Raw genomic sequence first — 18744 nt, forward strand, 5'->3', positions numbered from 1 at the left:
CTACTGGATTATCTACCTTTTACTGACCCACCCAAAAAGAGAGAAAAAGGGTCAAACAGAAGTTGCTGACTTGTCACTTCTGCCTTAAAACTGGCTGGATTTTATGGCCTCTGCTGGAGAAGCTACCTGGACCATTGGAAATGGAGCAGCTCGTGCTGCACCTCTGCTGAGCATGGAATATGAGCATCAAGGTGCCTTAAATTAAACCATATGCAAGTTGCACTAGTTGCTGTAACTGTACTGCTGAAACCACTCCAGACTTCTCCAGGGCTTTCCAAGGCAGTAGCTCCTCACACAGTTTGGATGTTTCCAATTGACATTTGAATGTTTTCATCCAGTCTGGTGTGGCTGTGAAAAGTGAGCTTCTCCCTGTGAAGTTCACGGTGAGTTTTGCAGCCTCACTTCCCAGCGTGGTGTGTGCTATGGCAGCGAGCTACAGGCTGATGGTGACTTCAGTGAACTGCTACAGCAGCGTGCTGGTGGAGCAGCACTCCCAGCACACTGTGCACTACTGCACAGGCTCCTGCCAGCTCCTCAGACAGGGACTCACCTGCATAGTTCCTCACCACAATGTCTGTGCAGAGCTCAGTGTCCAAGATGCCAACCTGGACCATAAAATTCCTGTTCCTGAAAATGGTCTTGCCTTGGCTGGAAATGAGGACTATCACCAAATCCTCCCAAATAATCCAAGAATCAAGAAAGGCTTTTCAGTGCAAGCTTCCAGCAGTTTAAAAGACATTACTGGTGAGGCAATAAACCTTGCCAGTGGTAAAATAAAGGAATTCTCCTTTGAAAAGCTCAAAAACTCTTCCAGTCATGTGGCTTACAGAAAGGGAAGGAAAGTTCGGTCAGAATCTTTCAGCAGACGATCCTTTGATTTTGACTTGATTTATGGGCACTTTAACAATGATGAGAACTGCCCTCCATGTGGCTTTTTGCAGAGCCCCTCACCTGTGGAGAAATGGCAGGAGAGCAGTGATGCTCCAGAAGTCACCATGAATCCTGTCGTTCCCTTCTGCCCTCATTCCTTCCCTGAAGAAAACTTCATTACCCAGATTTTGGAAAAACACAAGCTAGATGGTTCTTCTGGAGGGGATATAAAGGTGTGCCTGGACATCCTGCTCAAGTGCTCAGAGGATTTGAAAAAGTGCACGGACATAATCAAGCACTGCATCAAGAAGAAATCTGCAGATGTCGTTGGTGGAGGGAGCAGCAATGATCCCCTGGCTAATTCAGAGAGGATATACATGAATCTGATGACAAGATTTTCTTCCTACCTGAAGAAGCTGCCCTTTGAGCTGAAGACAGCAGGGCAGAGGGAATCGAGTGACTGGGCAGAGCTGATGAACTGTTTCCATGGCTTGCAGCAAACTCCCTTTCCCCCGGTATTTGGTGATGAGCAGCCACCCAGGTATGAAGATATCATTCAGCTGCCATCCTCAAGTGCAGTTCCTCTCGCTCTCCCAGGTCAGGGTGAGGTGACAAGCACCTCCCAGTCCATCCAGACAGGCACTGTGAGCTTCACCTCCAGCTCCCTGCCCGCTGTCCCTCCAGAGAGCAGCGGGAGAGCTGTGAAAGATGCTCTACCTCAGCCAGCAGCCCCGAGCCCCTGCGACTGCACACCTGCCCCCGAGGCGCTGTACATCGAGGAGGAGTCTGATGGGGACAGAGCAGCAGGGACAGAAGAAGGCAGAGCAGAAGGGGGGCTGGCAGAGCCTGGAGCACAGCTACCAGCGAGCTGCTGGCTCAGACCTGGCTGCTGATGCTAAAGCAGAGCGGGCCAGGGCGGGAGATGCTCCCGAGCAAACTGCTCCTTTAAAACCAGTGTCAGACCCTGTGCTGGGTGGTGCCCAAGCTGCTGTCCCCAAAGGAGCCCAGACATGCAGCAGGGTGGACAAGGAGGAGATAGACAAACTGCTGCTGGACTTGGAGAGCTTCTCACAGAAAATGCAGAATACTCTGAGGGAACCCTGTGGGAAGGAGGGCGAGCCTGCCTCACTGCAGGTGTCTGGCAGGCAGGGTAGGCAGGCTCCAGCTCTGGCCCTGGAACCCAAAAGTAAACCTGCTGATCCCCCTTCTTCTTTGTCAAAAATCATGGAAACCAACGGTCATAAAATGGAAGAGGATGACAAAGCCCTTCTACTGCGTATCCTGGGAAGCATTGAGGACTTTGCCCAGGAGCTGGTGGAATTCCAGACTGGCAAGGGAAGTTTGTCCAAGGAGAGGGAAGTGATGCAAATTCTCCAGGAAACTTTAGCAACTCCTTCACAGTCCCTGCTTGCAGGGCAAAAAAGCCATGCTGGGGCTGCCTCCAGAGACTCTGTTCCAGCTTCAATTCAGCAGGCCCCAGAAGTAATAAAGGTAAGAGAACAAAACTTTTGATGGGATAGTGAGTAAAACAAACATGGGAAAATGTGGGGGAGTGTGGGGAATTACATCTAAGTGATGCATTGTGCTTTGAATGCTGCAGTGTGGAATAATGTGTTCAACCTGGCAAAAATGTAGCCTTTATTTAAATACAAACAAAAAAAGGAAACTGAAACCCATGAGAAAATAAAATAGGTCCTGACCTGGAGTTTCACCTTTGAGCTTGATCCTTTCCTGCAGGTGCTCCTGTAGACTGTTTACTTGTGGTTTAAATGGGTCCCTTATAATAGGGTGTAGTAATAATTACTTTAATAAGTATAAATAATTATTTCTGGGACCAAGTATTGGACTGCCTCTCAGCAGTTCAGTGAGAACTGATTCTTCCACCTCTCCCTTTCCCATCTGAGCAGCCTTTCTTGTCCTCCTCATCACTGGCTCCTAAAGGGACCAGTCCTCCATGGGACAAAGGACAGAATCTCAGAGGGTTTAGTTTTGCTTTCCCTGTCCCCAGTGCATGGAATCATGTGGAGTCTGCATTGCTTGTATCTCAGATGAGGAGCAGGTTTTTCCAGGAAATAGGGTCTTGATGGGAGCCTGCTTCAGAGGGAGGCCAGGGCTGTCTGTCAAGCACTCGGTGCTTTTTGTTTGGTAATGGCTGCCAAATCTCAAGAAAACTTGTTACCATCCTTCCAAGTAGGCAGTAACTGTAGAGAGGACTTCAATTTCCCCCTTCCACATAGGCACTGCAAAAGTGCCCAGGTTGTAAGTGAATTTTCACAGCTTCTTCCAGTTGGAGCCTAATGTGGATGTTTTCAGAACTGGCCACTTTAGCCCAAAATTTGATGCAGTTCTGAAAAAGAGTGCATGGATTGTGTCTTACCCTGCATGATGGCACTGAGATCCTTTTAGGCCAGGCTCTCCAAGAGTTTCTGTTGTTGCTCTGGGAAGCTTTGCTTACAGAAAATGGAATTCTGATATTTCCAGCAAGGGAAAGAATCTTTGTCCTCAGAGAGTGTTGAATTAAACAGCTCCAAAATCTCCAAAGTAATCCCTTGTAATCTTGCCTTGTACATTATTTTACAAAATTTTCTGACTTGTGAGTTCAAACAAAAATGTGTTTGATGAAGTGTGACACTGGCTTTGTGGCAGATTTTATGTAATGCTTGAGAATGGGATGCATTTATGCTGCCAAGTGACTCCTCAGTGTGGTGCCTTGGCAGGTTGTGCTCCCCTGATCCCACCTAGCTGTGTTTGCTCCCAGCCTGCCTTCTATGGACATGTGCTCCACAGCTCCCAGAGCTCTGCTCCTCTGTGCAGTCACACAGCTCCTGCCTTGTGCAGATGCCCAGACCCAGACCCTGGGGGAGAAGAGGTGTTTTGGGGAGGCAGAGCTGGTCCCCTCAGCTCTGGGCACAAGGCACTGGGCTGCTGGCTCTGCACTTGCCCTGAGGTTTGCTGTTATTTGTGGCCCAGATGTGTCCCTTGCTAGGTGTAGCATCTAGGGAATACATCCATATTCCTGGATCACTCTGGGTGTAATTGAAGCTGCATGTGGATTCTCACTTGGTATTGCATGTGTGCCTCAATTATGCAAAGTATTTGTTCTATTTTCTTAAGGCTCATAAAACTGTTATCAAATAGCTGGGCACACATGCAGAAACCTCAGGCTCTCAGACTGATGACAACACAGCACACCTTTTGTTTGTGAAGGTTGTGACAGATTTAATATCCCTCAAATGCTAAGCAATGAAAAAGGAGAGGGAGAGTCCTTCAGACCAGGCTGTTCTCTGCTGCCCTATCTGTATTAAATCTGTGTTAATTTATATCAGCAACAGACTTCCTCTTTATCATCAACCCAGCTATGATCCTCCACAGAGAACAAAAGGATTGCTTGCCTCTTCATCTTCAAAACCCAAATATTTAGAAGCTAGGAAATGAATACTCAAGAAGTCCATCAGTTTTGCAGAGCACATAGTAAGAGCATCACACTTCTTCTGGGCAGGCCAGGAAGCATTGCATACTTTTAGATGTCCAACATTTCCCATTCTGAGATCAAGTTTTCCATTGCTTATCTCTAAACCTCTGAACTATTTGTTTTGGGATTTCCTGTTCTCTGTGCCTTTCTTAAGCTGACTTTTTAGTATGTTGGTTTTGAAAAAAGTAATTCAGTGAGAAGAATGCAGTTGCCTTTTAGAGATCAGTAAGCCCCCTAATATTATCTGTATTTTTGTCTGGAGTGAGGAGGGCTGGAGTGACCAGCAGGTTTGAGGGAATTGGGGGAAACTGGAACCAATGAGCAAAGAAGGTGGAGATGGGGCTGTGGGGATGCTCTGGGCTGACCTGCAGAAATGCTGAGTGTTGGGCTGTGTTGGAAGGTAAAGACTGCTGCCTTTGAGTAAAATGTCACAGGCAAAGTCCTTGGAGAAGTCAGTGGGGGATGTTTTCAACTGTAACCTCTGTCCTTGGTCTGCCAACTGTACAGGTTGGCTGATTTGACAAAGTAAATTCAGGCAATGCTTGGAGTGGTGCTCTAGTGGTTCTCTAGAAAGAACCCTAGAAAAATCTGTAAGCAACGTGGTCCTTCTGTTTTCATAATCAAGTGTGAGTGATGCAGGGCTCTCCTGCATGTTCTGCTCATGTGTTTTATTTTAAGAGCTGTTGAATAAAGTTTATGAATAATTTTGGGAGCAGAGGTCAGGGCCAGGCTTTGATACAAAGAGACTCTTTTGGTTTTTGTCCTTCCACTGTTGGGTATCTCCTCAAAAGGATTACCTGTGTTGTAGTGAGCCAGAAAGAGCAGTTCTGCTTCCCATTTCCCTCTCCTCCATGCCTCTACTTCCTATTGTATTGTTCTGAAACCTTCTTTATACTGCCTTTACTGCTTATATGTAAGTTAAACCTAGCTCATACTTTTGTTTTCTGCCATCTTAGTAGGTGGAATAGCTCAGGCTTATGTCAGGTGGGTGATCCAACCATTTGTGGCCAGGGACTGTGGGTCTGGGAGCAGAGGGGTTGTGGGTTGATGAGACCACCTTTATAACCATTCTGTATCTCAGGTGGTAGAGCCTTGAGTGGAGTATCCAGAGGCTGTTCCCTGTTTCCACATTTCCTCTGGGTGGGCTCTAGGTAGTGTCTGTTTAATCTGCCTCTCCTGAATGATGATGGGGTGGGTGTTTCTGGGATTCTCAGAAGGTTCTTGACTCCCTGTGCCCTGAAACACCATCTCAAGGCCACACACTTGGCTTTTTTGTATCAAAATGTCTGTGTTGTGTGCTTAAATCAAGGGGGCCTAAGAAGGCTCTGAGTGGAATTAACTGCTTCTGCATCATAGAAAGCCAAGGTTGACCTTGCAACTTGTAATTTTGCCCCTTCATAATTTTGTGCCCTTTGTTTTACAAGTATAATGATATTCTTTTCAAGGAATATAATAATAATGGGGTGATTAATTGTAAAAATGACTTCTATAATGTCACAGTAACTTTAACTTTTTTCTGAAATAATTCTATATTCTCAAAGGGTGCCTAAAATGTAATGTAAGACTCTCTGGAAAATCAACTTTCATCTTATATATGTTAAGAATTGTTTTGATCAGATATTGATAATATCTGTCACTTAAGCTATGCACACAATCTTCATTCCTTTCAAACATCAATTATTCATTACTTCTCAACACAAACAGTGAATAACGATGGGCTTTTTTTTCTGTTGGTAACAGTTACTGAAATAAAAACAAGTCTAAGTGAATCTAAAGTATCTCAGAATGAAAGGCAGCTGACAGGCAGTCTGGCATCTCTCACCTTTAAGCTGGGTCACCTACAGCAAGGAGGGATTGCTGGGTTTGTGGTTTGTGCACTTGGTCTGGCTGTTGAGACCCCACTTTTCTCTGTGGGTTTTGTCCAGCCGACTTTGAAGCTGTTAAAACAAGATTCACTTACTGTCGATTTCTCCTAGTCCTGTATGTTTATATCTTTATTTATACCCACCTTGTGTGTTTTGAGGATAGGAAGTAGCCTGCTAGAAACCTATTCCAAAACATTGGAATACAGACACAATGAGCCTTGCCTCTGGATTACTTGTTTTTTTTCAGGTTAGCAGTGAAAACCTCCCAAACTTCTGAGGTCCTTTGTGATTCGTTAATTTGAGCATGAAAAGTATTTGGCTGTGCTGGCTTTTTAGAGGAGCTAGTGGCTGCAGATTAGTGTGTCTCTTTAATGCATACGTCTGTAAAGGTCTCTGTAGCTGGTCTGGATGCAGCTGGAGGTCAGAGAGGTTCCTTGGGCTTCATTTCCTCTGCAGGCTGTAAGCAGAACATGAGGTAATTCATCACTTGCCACAGATGATTTACAATAAATCACCTCCTGACATGCTGCTGCATGAGATCTGCAGCACTCCCAGTACAGTGCAGCCTCATGGACTCTTTAGGTGTTGCCTTAATGTTTAGAAAAAAATTGTCAGAGTAAGAAAAACCAACATTTGTTCCAAATGTGTTGCATATGGATCTGTGTATCCTTTATTTGGTGGCAGTTCCTCTTCAAACATTCCTGCCTGCCTTTTCCTTTTTGGAGGTTATTTTTTCATCCCCATCCTCTTTGTGTCACTGTTAGGCTTTGTACTCATTTGGACTTCAGGTTAACTACAGGAGCCCAGGAAAAGACATCTGAGGCACATGTCCAATAAAAGCCTTCTGTTGCTCACTGAGACCTGTGCATTTCAAATGCAATACCTTGATGAGAGCAAGCCCTACTAGCTTGAAATTGGGTGTTTTTCTGTGCTACTGAACTTAGACAGCATCCTGGCAGAGCAGCTCATGTTTTACAGTCAGGTAGGAGAAGCACTCCATGGGACTCTTTTGTGTGGGAAGAATTGGATTTAGGCCCTGGTTCAGCACCTTTCTCATGATAAGAGAAGGAGAACACACTTCTAACAGGCCTAGACAAAGTTAGAGCAGGGGTTTGAAGTCTGCTTGCTCCAAGTTGTGCAGAGAAAAAGTAGAGTACTGTCCTCTGAGAATTGCTTTGCCTTTGCCTCGTGGGAGTTATGGGGAAAGTGAATAACAAGAATGATGCATTTTGATGTCTTTAGGAAACTGTTTTCTTAAGAGCTGCCTGGGAATGACTGAGCTTATTATCCAAGATCATCCTTATGTGCTTGCTTGGCAATAAAGGAACCAGATTATTTTCTTTTTCCAGCAAGAAGGAAAAAATGATGTTTTTTGAAAATTACAGCCTTCAGTTGAGAGTGGGAACTAATGCTGCTCCTGTGCTTCACCTCAGCAGCAGGGACCTCAAACCACTGCCATCCCACAGGCAGGGCCCTTGGCTGAGCCTGCTTTAACTCTAGCTGAGCCTGACTGACCCAGAGGTGCCCCTCAGGTCTCAGCACTGGAGCACACAAGTAGGAACTATTGGGGAAGATGGTATATTTAGCCACCTCTGCAGGGCATCTAATTTTAGAGCTCTTGGTAGTGGTGGTGGGTGCTTCCTTTCTCATGTCACCCCTGGCCTATTACAAGCCAAGGACAGATTGTCTGTCATGTAGCCAGCAGGGAAATAGATTCACTTGTAGATCATGTTTCTCAATTAAAGTATTACAAGAAGGCAGAAGATCCTGGTGGTACTGAAAGACACTTTGAATATTGGTTCAAGTAGGGAACTCTGGCTTCAGGAGTCAGATAAAATTGCTAGATGTTGTCCTTGTGAAGAGAGAGAAGACATAATATGTTGAAGCCATTTGTCATTTTTTGCCTGTAAAAAATCAAACCCAAGAAAGCAGCGTGCTGGTCTTGACGTGGTCTCCTCCAGAGTGCCCGTGGCCCTTCTGGAAAGGTCAACATCTGCTTAGGAGCTGCCCAGGATGATGATCAAGGAGAGTTCTCTGCGGAGGGACCCAGATCTGGGAGGGGAGCTAGCTTTCCTTGCCAAGGGCTGTGACTTTGTTCTTCCATCTCGGTTCAAGAGGCGCCTCAAGGCCTTCCAGCAGGCCCAGGTTTGGACACTTGGCATTTCTTTATCTTTTTTTTTTTGTATTTTTTTTATTGGATCACAGAATCAATCTGTGTCCCCTCTAGGCGTGTCTATTTGCAGAAAGTTATTTGCAGCTAGATACCAGCAGGTTTAAAAATAAACCTTCCAGGCTTAGATTGCAGAGTTAAAATGTCTTTGTAAACAAGGGGGGAAATCAACAGCAAGGGCAGTGATTTAATAATGGGGAGAAGTATTGTAAGACTTAAGTATTTTCTGTGGGATTTTTTGTGTGGTTGCTCTGAATGTTTGCTGTTGCACGTTGGAAGAACCACGAGGTTCTGCTGTCTGCTGTGAACTGTACATATCTCTGCAGACCAGCCTACCTGGCTTTGGTTTTATGATTTTACCATCCCAAGGTGCTTCTTTGTGCTGTTTCCTACCCTCTCTGGGCTGTGGCAGAAGGAGATAATAGAATCATTTAGTCTGGAAAAAGCCCTGAGAATCACAGAGGCGTAGCCAAGGAAATGGAAACTGTATCCCAACTGTGTTTCTGGTAAATCCCAGCTGCTGTACTCGCTCTCTGGAACAACTGACAAAAGATTGGATGTGCTGGGACACCAAATGGACATGTAGTCACTCCAGATTTAGTGTTCACAATTTGCTGAAATCGGCCCATCTTGAGCTTTATCTGTATTTAAGTAATGGGTGACCCAGTTGAGGACGTTAAAAAGTTGAAATTAGGAGCAGTGCAGCTGTTTCCTAAGAAACAGCATTAAAATTCCTCCAAAACATATTGTGGCCCATTTTTTCATGCGTTCTGCTGACAGGTTAAAGTACAACTCAGAGGTTAATCTGTGGAACGTGTGTTTTTCACTCCCCAGGGGAGAATTGGATGAGGTAATAATGTGCAGTAATGGCTTGGGCGGGGCCGAGCACTTGGGAGAGACTGTCAGGAACCCCAGCACAGCTAAATTCCCTCTCCAGAGTTAGTCTGATCACTGAGGATGTAACCGGGGTAGGGTTTGCAGGGTGGGATGAGACCTCCGGGTAGAACAGCTGGAAAAATGGACGAGGCTTTGTTCCACGAGCCCTCTGCCTGGTCAGAAGCAGGAACAATTTCTGTGCTGAAAGCGTTGGGAATGACTGGGGCTGCCGGTTCAAGGCAAGTGAAATGCTGCAGTGCTCAAAAAAGATGGTCTTTTTCTTCTTTTCTTGCTGCCTCCTCACCATGTGTCACTCTTCTCTTGTCCTGGGCCCCACAGGTTTTTCTGTGAGCTGCTTTTATTCATAACACAGTTTGGTATCATCCAGCATCAAGGCCAGGTCTGGTTGCTGCCTTTCCACGTGGGTGAGATGGGTTCCCAGAGGGACAGTGGACCTCTGGAGGTGGAGGGCAGGGATGGGGGTTCTCCCAAGTGGCAGCAGTGAGGTGTAATTAAATTTTGTGCCTTGTGGGGCTATACTGGGGCATGGGATGAGCTGAGAGTGGAGGTAACTGGGCCCAGTAAGAAAACACAAGTGCTGGCAGGTGGAAAGGTGATAAGGTGGTGATAGGAGCAGAGAGGTCAATGAACACCTCTTTGCTTTGTGGAACACACAGATGTTGGCCAGGAAGGAGGGGAAGAAGAGTGCTGGTAAACTTCTATCTCAAGAGCTGGACATTGCAGTTCTTGTGCTTATCCTTTGCAGAACTATTTATGCAAGGATCAGAGTTGTGATCTTCCTCCCATAGCAGTGTTGGGAGGAAGGCAGGTCTCTAATCCAACATCTCACTTGTAGGAATACTATTTCTAACCCTGGGTCACATCAGCACTGGCTTTCCCCAAGGACAGGGATTTGCCCAGCCCCTCTTGGTGACCTCTCACAGGCTGTACTTCCCTCAGTGTCCTCCAGCCTAACCCTCCCAAGCTGCAGTTTGGTTCCATTGCCACTGTAACTGCATTTCCAAGAGCTGCAGGCTGTGCTTAGCCCATCCCTTGGCCTCCCTTCCCCCAGCCTGCCAGGCCTGATCCTGATCACAGCTTTCTGATTTCCCTCCTTCACGTCTCTGGCTGGTCTCTTCACATCACTTTTTTGAAGTGAAGGCCCAAAACTGGTCCCAGGAACCCAGATGCAGCCTTGCTAGTGTCAGACAGAGATAAAAACTTCCTGGCCTTACTCCTAGGGCAGTCCAGGACATCACTGGCCTTATTTGTAATCAGCCCTTGCTGCAGACTCATGCTCAGCCCGTGTGCCCTGTCCCCTCCACCAGCCCTGTTCTTTCTCAGCCAGGGGATTCTCAGCCTGAACTGCTGCTGAGGGCCATGTCCGAGGTCCATAGGCACACTGGGCAGTGGAGGTGTGTGATGCCTCTGTTTGCAAAGCTCCACTGGGTAAGGCCACGAGGAACTTGATCCAGCCTTACAATTAGCACTGTGTCTACTCCTACCTAAATCCTTTTGTGTTTCTGAGTTGCTTAGGTAGAGTTTGTTTTAATTTTTGTTTTGCTGTGATTGGACTTTGTTTCTGCTGGTGAGTTTGTTTCCTGGAAGAAAATATTCTCTCCAGAAATGCATCTTCTCATAGCTCTGTGATGTTTGGAGCCTTCGTTCTTGCTGTCCATAGAAATAGGTAAGAAAGAGGCAGCAGGAAGGTTCCTTGATGGGAAAGGGCTTTGGGGAAGGAAAGGAAGAGAAAGTCTTGGGCAAGAGATACAGAGCAGTGCTGGAGAGCTGAGGAGCTTTGAGGATGGCTTGTGTCCAGGTACCATCAGACTTGAGGAAGGCAGGAACTATGAAAAATGAAAGGAGACATGAAGTCAGCATTGTGGACTGCGAGAACCCAGGCTGAGTCACTGTACCCTAGAAAAGAGGATTACACTATCCCCTTTGGAAATAAAGCAAGAAACTGGTAAATATATTATCTAGGACCCTGTTGGAGCCTGGGACAAGGAGGATGGAGCAGAAAGAATTTGAACACTTAGTGTGATACTGCTTCCTTCCATGGAGTTTTCTGCTGGGACTGGCACATCCCTGGGAGACAGGCTGGGATGGCAGAGGTTTAGTCTGTGCTTTGTTTGTGTAGCTACAATGAGGCTGTAGTTCTGTCTGGTTTATTTATAACACAGATGTCACTATTTTTGTCTGTCTGTAAATAAATTGTATGGCTGGCAAAAGGTGATAGAGTGGATAGACAGATTTTAGTTAGGGTAAATTACAGAATGCTACAGAGTGGTATTTAAAAATGGCCTTTAATCTCACCTTTCTCTTGAGCACAGAAAGAAAAAAAAATTATCTGTTAATTATTGTAACAAAACCAAAAGGTTTATTAGAGTATTTGTCATTTCCTTTCTTAGTTGTCCCCTCTGAAAATGCACATCCCTGTTGGAGAAGTGTGTTCTGCTAGGCAAGCAGTATTTAAGGCTAATTTTTTGTAATAAGAAACTGTTTATTTCCAAGGAATTTCCACAGAATTTCCCATCATACCACTTTCTTAAATTTTTTTCACAAAGAGTTGTAATTAACTTCTTATCCCCATAGTGGTTTGCATCTGGTTATACCCATCCCAGAGTATTAATTTGTAAGGTTGTTCTAGGGAACAAAATCCTCAAGGACTAGTTGCCGCTTGGTTTTTTCTCTCTGTGTCATTAACAGCTCATTTCTTATATGAGAAGGAAGAAGACAGAGTTCAAAAATTGTATTTCTGTTCCTGAGGTAGGATGTGAAAAGCAGCTCTCCCTGAGCAGTGCTTGCTCCTAGTTTGGCTTGGGCTGAGCAGGAGCGAGTGAGTCACAGTTACAGGGAAGGTCAGCTGGGAACCTGAGTCTAAACTGGCTCCCTCCTTCCAAGGCCAGCAGAATTCCCTGGGTTTCCCTATAGGTTTCTGACCTTCTGCCTTGTGTGGTGGGTGTGGATCAGGAAATTAATGATCCTCTGTGGTCCTGACCTGTGTGAGCTGGTACCAAGCACTGCTGGCTCTGGGAGTGCCTGGCAGAGGAGTTGCTGGGGTTTTTGGGAGGTGGAGACCGGGGCAGAGGGGGTGAGTTATGTTCCAGCATGGTCAGCTCGGGCTGTGTGCCATGTTGGGATGTGTGTGAAATGCAGAAGGGAGGGAAATGGCCCAGAGAACTCTTGTGCTCTACTTGGGAACTTCTCTTCACCTTCCAAGAAAACAAAAATACAATTTTATCATTCCCTTGTACTATAAGGGAAAGAGATGTATTCTTACAGTGAAGAGTCCGTGTCCTTTGAAAGAACATCTTGGTTTGTGGAACTTTTTCTGAACTTTGAGTCATTTCTCTCTGTTCCTCCCAGTGCTGGCAGCCGGGAGTGCCTGCATATCCTGAGGAGATTAGGGAGCAATAAACCTGTTTGTGAGAAGTGGCCTCCAGCAAACTGATGTGAAGTCCTATTATAGAACTCAAGTGGCTGCAGTTGGCACCTCTATGTCTGTTCCAGCTTTGCATTGTTTGTATGAATATGGTGCTGTGAGAGACCGGCAGGGACTTCCCCTCTGCTGGGATCCAGAAAGGGAAAACTCCTGAGCAGAGCTGGGTCCTGGCTGGAGAACCCCAGGCAGGGCAGGGTGGGAACAGATGGTAGAAGCAGACGTGGGGATTTGTGTGACCCCTGAACTGGGGCTGGTGCTCCCTCCCCACACACATTCACTTGGTCTGGGCTTTGCTCTTGGTGCTCTGCTGGGAAGAGGGCAGGAGGAAGCTGGGAGAGGAGTTGTCTTTATTTAACCCAGTGAACTGTGCTCCCAAAGTGAGTGTCCAGCTCTGCCCAGCTTCACCTCTGCCACCACCTCAGATCACCTGCATTGTCCTGCTCTGGGACAGAGTGACCAGGGCTGGTGCTCACCATCCTCCAGCCCTCATGAGCTCCAGGAACTCCCTGGCCCCCCCTGAGCTCCAGCATCACTGAGGAGCAGACACAAAGATGTGCAATGTCTGAGGAGAACAGGAAGGAGAACAGGTATCAGTGATCAGGCTGGTATTGATAGAAATATTGAAGGCTGAAAATGATCTCCAGCTTTTCTGTGTAGCAAGACAGAGAAGAGGACAATTGAAGAACCCCAAGCTCCAGGTTAATGTGTTCTATACAGAGCAGTTAGGGACTGTTTGGGCTGGTGGGATATGTGTGCCAGTGTTCCTGCTCCTGAAATGGAACAGCATTTGGGAGAAGAAAGAGGTCTCCCATTTAAAGAAAGAGCCATGGAGAAGAGGAGTGAAGAGGAGGCAAATCCTTGTCTCTTCTTCCATGGGTCTCTGATGAATGGGTTATAAAGTATTATAAGCTGCAGGTAGAAGTAGTGCTTAAAGAAGCCTTTACAATTCTCACTTCTTTACCTCATTGCAAGCAAATCTGTGGCTAGTTGGGAGATTCAGTATATGTTAAGAAAAAAGCTCCAAGTTTAAAGAAATTAATGAAGTAAAGCCAGTTCATCATATACATTCTTCTGCATTTAGTGGACTCAGACTTGGCTGCTTTATCCTGAAACCATTTTGTTTTGAAACAGTTAGAATAAACAAACTGAAAGTCACAGCTGTATTTACTTGACTGTTGCCTTCTGCGCCTTATCACATATGTTGTTGTATTAATAAAACTCTTGTATTGGAGCCATTGTGCAGTGGGAAAGCCTGTTGCCTTTTCCCAAGAAGGAGTGTCTCCCTGGGGGAGCAGGGAATTCCTCATCCTTCCACATTCCAGCTGCTGATTTTGCAGCTTATACTGTAGTTACTTGTCAAAGTTTAAAAAATGTTCCCTCCCATGTCTGAAAAATTCCCCGGTTTAGGGTCTTATTGTGTTCCTAAATACAAATGCTGCCTGTGATGTAGAGCTAGAACTGGAGATTCACTGGGGAGGGGATGCAGTGGGGATCACCATATCAGCCATATGCTTGTTACAGATAGGAGAGGAGTGAGGAAAAGACATCATGTGAATGCCTAATGACACTCTGCTGGCTGCTCCTAATTCCTGATGGAAAAATTGATTTACCAGTGCTTTGTACCTTTCACAAAATCAGGTCTGGGACTGTTTAAGTTGGGCACAAAATAAAAGGCTTGCTGAAGTTGGGAAGGAAGTCTTGAAAATATTTTTGTGATTTATCTCTGAAGCAGTACTTTGGCATAGCTAATTATGCTCCCAATGGATAGAAAATGTCCTTGTTTGAATGTAGCCTTGGTCATACTTTAGGCAAGCTGCTTGTGTGGGTGGGTGCTCTGCTTCAGAGGGGAAATACTGAAGAGCAGATACTTTGTTGTTCATGGGGCAGAATGACAAGACCAAGTCCAGCATGAGAGGAAATAGCATTGTCCTTTGTGGTATCACTGAATTGCAGAATGACTCAATAGGAAATCATGAGCCACATCTACATATGTAAAATGCTCAGAAATAGCATAAAATAGGTGTGACATCCTAAATTCACACTGGTTAATAATGCAAAAAATTGTCATTGCCTATTTAAGATGTATTTTTATCCCCAGGCCATAATTTAATTGTTGGTGGGGTTTAATCTTCTCCTAATCACTGGAAGCACAAACTGTTTTTCCTGCTCTGTGTACCGTGATGTTAAAATGTGTTTGTTATTTATTGTATTTTCAGGTTCAAAGTAAACAAGAGAAGAAGGCAGGAACTTCATCCCCAGCTCCCCTGCAGCCTGTGGTTAGCACTTGCACTCCTCTGCCTGTGAATAAAGCCAGCAGCAGTACCCCTGTGCCCATAAACATTCCACGTTTCTACTTCCCTAAAGGACTCCCCAGTGTCTGCACTAACCATGAGGAAATCATTGCCAGGATTGAAGAGGCCTTTGCAGAGTTTGAAGATGGGAAAGCAAACATCTGTGAAATGGGGAAAATTGCTAAGGTAACCACTGATGGTCTTGATGGTCTTTTTCAACCTTAATGATTCTGTGAATCTATTCTTTAGGTTTTTAATTTTGGGAGAGATACTTTGTTTTAGTTTCAATCTATCTCACAGCTGTTGTAGGGAGAAAAAGAGCCAGTTTCCTTTTGATCTGAAGTTTTTTGTTTAGATGTAGATAATAGTAAACAAAAATGAGCTCAGTTTGCTGATTGTCACATCAGATATGTGTTTCTTCTGGCTTTGATTTATGAAGCAGTTCTCTAAGATTTCTTAGCAAATACAAATTGCATTTTTGTTTCTCCATTCCTTCATATTTCTGCCCAGAAGATTGAGAAACTCAGAGGCAGAAACTTGTCTGCCTCTGTGGTTTCAGGTAGCATCAGCTGCCTGTTTTGTGGCTTTTTGTAGCTGTTCTGCTCAGCTAGCATGAGCTGTAGGTGCAATTGCAGTGTTGTGTGAGGAAGCAGCTTCCAGCTTCCAGCTCCTGGACATGTAAGGGGGAAATGTCTAGTGAGCCCCCAGCCCCTGAGCTGTGCACATTCAGTGGCACAGCTGGTGATGAGTTCTGCCTTCAGGGGACAGCACACAGCACTTGTGTGGGAGCACACAAGATGGTCCCTTCTCTTTCCCTCTCCCTCAGCTGCAGTTCACAGTGCTGCTGATCTAAAACCAGCATTTATCAGACACATCCTGGATGATCAGCTTGCCCTGAATGAGTCTCTGGCACTATAAACAGAGCAATGATGCTCTCTCCAAGCTTTCATGGACTGCCATTGAGAGCCAGCAGCTTCTGCAGGGGCTGGTTCAGGAGTGCTGGTCAGAGAGTCCTTTGGCTGGATTCAATCCTTCCCATGTGTGCTTCGATTTTTGTGTTCCCCTGCTGAGATCTTGCAGTGTTGGAAATAATGGACTGTGCTGGGTGGAAGGCACTGCACTGAAAATTGCAGGGTGGGATTTACTTCACCTTTAGGCATTTACTCATTAATTGTCTTTAATCAGACTTGAGGTTCCCTTGCTGCCTGTGACAGGTTATCCCATAGGAGAATGGGCCCTCCTGTTTTAGGGTGGGTGGGGGATGTAGCTGCTGTGAGTGTCCTTCTGGAAGGAGGTGCCTGTCTCTCCATTCCACCCCCAGGAACTGTGCTAAACAGTTCAGAGCTTGAGTAGTCCAGATCCTTTTCCTGAGAGGAGTGTTTCTCAGCCACTTGAAAGGGCACATGACAAAGTAGAAAGTTATGTGTGAATTCTCAACCTTGGCAGGCAGTAAATGGCACACAGGTGAGTCAGAAAGCCATTGCCACTTTATTTCCCTTGTGTCAAGTCTCAGTGGTGAATCTGGTGTGTAAATGAGCAGGTTCCTCTTGGGACTGCTCTTGTATTCCTCCTTGCCCTGGTTTTTCCTTGCAGATATGTGGCTGCCCACTCTACTGGAAAGCACCTCTGTTCTATGCATCTGGAGGAGAAAGGACAGGACATGTCTCTGTGCACTCCTTTGTGTCCATGTGGAGAAAGTGAGTATAGCAAATGCAAAACTCTTTCTAGGAGAAGACATCAGCCTGCCATACAAATATTTTTCTTTTTTTTTTTTCTTCTTTTCCACCAGAGTTTTCAAATAATTTCTCTTCTTTAAGTGGCTTAAAAGTATCCATCAGCTTGAGATGTTTTCCCCCCCAAAGCCTCTGAACACTTGTTTTCATGTGATATCCACAACCTTGGAAGTAATTGTATAGATAGTAAGATGTTTTGAGTTAGTTGGTGTATAAAATATATTTACAAGCTCCCCAGAAATGTCAGCTATTCTGAGGTAGCTGGTAGTTGTGGATTTGGGGTATATTTGTGCCCAGCCTTATTGCTCTAGACTGGTGCACTAAGCAAGTGCCATTTGGGAACTGGGGGAGGAGGTATGTGATAGTGTTACAGGACAGAAAGAGGAATGTGGAAATAAGCATGATCATATAACTGGGTACTCTGGGAGCTTTAATAGTTACTACCTTCCCAAGCAAGCTATTGAATTAATCTGTGGAGTTTGACAGTCCACACTGTGGAATTGGAGAGCTCTGGGTGGATGCATTATGCTTGGAGTCAGCTCTGACATGGAGCAGACTTGTTCTCTTGCCTAATCTTTTTCCCTCCAGGGCAATTCAGGCTTTAGTGTACTTTGTGAAACACCTGAACAGCGTCTCCATCTTCTCTCCTGAGAGAGTTCTAATTTTTTACTTAATGGTTGCTCTTCAGATTCTTGATGTAGCCTTTAACCCTGAATTCCCAAAGTATTTCCTCTGATGATGTTGTCAAAACAGCTTCTAGTTATCCTGGCAAAGTTACAAAAATGTAAGGGGTGACTGTGTTCTCTAAGTTTGTTATGACACAGACAATATATTTTCCTTCCTTAGGTTCCTCCAATTACTTCTAATTAATCCCTAATGTATGATACCACATTTTCACTTCTCTGATTTTCACATCCTTCAGATATTTGCAGACTGTGGTCATGTCCCTCTTCTGTATCCTTTTAACTACCCCATTTCCGAGTCAAGCTTTGTATGCTTTTCTCACTTAATTGCTCTTTTAGAAAGATACTATTTTTTATCCCCTCCTCTTCCTCTCTGAGTTACAAAAGTTACAAAATCTTTGCTGGAAAGCTGAAAAACAGAAGGAATGTAGGATTTCTGGTAAAGTTTGACTGCAGCCATGTGAGCACAGGTGTAACTTTAAACAAGGTATCTTTAGTTGCTGAAGCCTATTTCCGATTTCCTTAGTATATGACTGACTTCTCAAGATGCCACATGCTCACTGGTTGTCAAGTCTATAGGAATTTCTCAATATAAAACACTTCTGAATGTCAGATCTTTTTGTTTGTGGCTAAAACAGGGCTTTGGGATTCATCTTATGTGCCAGATTTTTTAAGCTAAAACATTAGCAACTCTCTTTGCAGCTGATTTAGAATATATCTGTTAATTGACAGTTACCATGATAGGAATGTGCAGCCAAAAGGATTGCTAAATCTTTTTTTGCTTATTTAAAGGAACCCTTTTTTTGTAAAGTCTGCCTTTCCCAGAGTGATGAGGCCAGAATTAGCAGGAAACAAGTTAGTGTGATCTCTGCTAGAGAACTACAGCCACTTCAGCACTATGTTTATGCACTTTCAGGAGAGGAAAGTGGTGAATAATCACTCACAGTAAATAATTACAGTGCATTTGCATTTTCAGAGTTAATGAAGAAAACAGTGTAGTTTTCTGAGTTTCCCTAATACTAAGTGAACAACATAATGTTTGATATATTCAAATGTTGTGTTCTGTTACCAGTGTTTGGTAAATGGCATGAAGTTGCCCTCTTTATGAGTTTCTCTGGGGTTAATCACATAACTGTGATACCTTTGGCAAGTGCAGTATTTTGTGTGAGAAGAAGAGAGAGACAAGAACTGCTGTGTCAGATGCACACTGTCAGCCAGAAGGGACTGAGTTTACACCTTCTCCAAATGCTCAGTCCTACCAATGCCTTCATTAGGCTGTTCTCTGTGGCTTTGGTGCACAGCTCCAGATGGACCATAATTAACAGGGGATGCCCTTTTT

The 18744-nt window shown here is 45.0% G+C and overlaps 1 protein-coding gene across 1 annotated transcript in view; it reads left to right on the forward strand.

Annotated features, from left to right (window-relative positions):
• The first annotated feature begins 330 nt into the window (after positions 1-330).
• Positions 331-18744, forward strand: part of LOC118690157 (serine/threonine-protein phosphatase 2A regulatory subunit B'' subunit alpha) — a 40162-nt gene continuing 21748 nt past the window's right edge. The window contains 4 exon segments of the mRNA XM_036388885.2: positions 331-1672; positions 1674-2361; positions 14915-15175; positions 16583-16686. Coding sequence (XP_036244778.1) covers positions 423-1672; positions 1674-2361; positions 14915-15175; positions 16583-16686 — 2303 coding nt within the window. The 5' untranslated portion in view covers positions 331-422.

This window comes from Molothrus ater, chromosome 10 (assembly GCF_012460135.2).
Source record: "Molothrus ater isolate BHLD 08-10-18 breed brown headed cowbird chromosome 10, BPBGC_Mater_1.1, whole genome shotgun sequence".
Classification (NCBI taxonomy): Eukaryota; Metazoa; Chordata; class Aves; order Passeriformes; family Icteridae; genus Molothrus; species Molothrus ater.